We start from the raw sequence: 1,113 nt of genomic DNA, 5'->3' as shown, positions 1-1,113 counted from the left end.
TTTCTTGGTTCACCTTCAGACGCGGAGATGTTGGAGATAAAGACAACCCTTAGCTCGATGATGCGCTCAATATTGTCTCCACAGATAAACTCATAATGTCCGTTGTCGTTGTAGTTGACATTCTTCAGGAAAATACCCGATGAGGAGATGTTCAGCTGTAAACTGTATTCTTCTACCTGCTGCAGAACTCCGTTAACCGAGGCGGCCATCCGAACAGAGGAGTGATCACTCAGCCTCCTAATCAGCTCCGCGGTTCTCTCACCACAGTTAATCTGCGATGAAAGCTTCACAGTGTCGCCCAAAGCTGCAGTTAAATCACCTCTGACAAAAGGCAAAAGAAGGATAGCCGCGACATAGAGAAAGACCCACGCCATGGCAGCGACAGGAGGATAAAAGGGAGGAGGAGAAAAAACACGCCTAAACTACGCCTGTCCTCACGCGACAGCGTCGTGTGGTGTGTTCATCACACAAGTTGACTGCCCATCTTCTTCCGCCCACATATCTTGTATAAAACCGGTTCTGCTTGAGCTCCACAGCGCAATCGGCTTTAAGAATAGGTTTTAAGTAATAATGATAGATTATTTATTGTTTTTACTTGTACATCTGAGAAGGCTCTGTTGCAAACAGGTCGCTTCTGTTTTTTTTTTTTTTTTTTTTTTTTTTATCAGCGGAGCCTGAAAGCATGACAGTCGCATATTCCATGGGAAAAAGGTGCTTACACCTTAGCTGCCTCATCTGAGGGACCTAGTCAATGGTAATAAAATGTACCTTGTAGCGGTCATAGTGTCAGATATTCTTAAAACAACGTCGTCCCTAGACAACACCAGTCACGATCCACTCTAGCAATATTATATATGAGCTTCAGATTCAAATGGGAAGTTGTCAGATAAAGGTTGTTAATGCATGTGTTCCAGAAACTAAGAAGCGTCTCCCGGAATGTAATCCGAAAGAAAGTGGCGTTCTGCCAAGTGGATTGAGACGCTTCATGCCAAATATCAGTAAAATCGAAAGTTTCATGGTAAAGTCTGAGTAGCAAACCACACGGTCTTTGTATTTAAATAATCACAGTTTCTGTTTGCACTCAGCTATTTAGATCTCATCTGACTCGCCAGA

The 1,113-nt window shown here is 43.4% G+C and overlaps 1 protein-coding gene across 1 annotated transcript in view; it reads right to left on the bottom strand.

Annotated features, from left to right (window-relative positions):
* LOC107835183 (uncharacterized) overlaps positions 1–209 on the bottom strand; it is a 1,672-nt gene extending 1,463 nt beyond the window's left edge. Inside the window, exon 1 of the mRNA XM_016667490.1 lies at positions 48–209. Within this exon, the coding sequence (XP_016522976.1) occupies positions 48–209 (162 nt within the window). The remainder of the gene's footprint in view (positions 1–47) is intronic.
* Positions 210–1,113: the final 904 nt, after the last annotated feature.

This window comes from Poecilia formosa, unplaced genomic scaffold, assembly GCF_000485575.1.
Source record: "Poecilia formosa unplaced genomic scaffold, Poecilia_formosa-5.1.2 Scaffold1171, whole genome shotgun sequence".
Lineage (NCBI taxonomy): Eukaryota > Metazoa > Chordata > Actinopteri > Cyprinodontiformes > Poeciliidae > Poecilia > Poecilia formosa.
The sequence above is the reverse complement of the archived record's forward strand: the minus strand, read 5'-3'. Positions and strand labels throughout refer to the sequence as shown.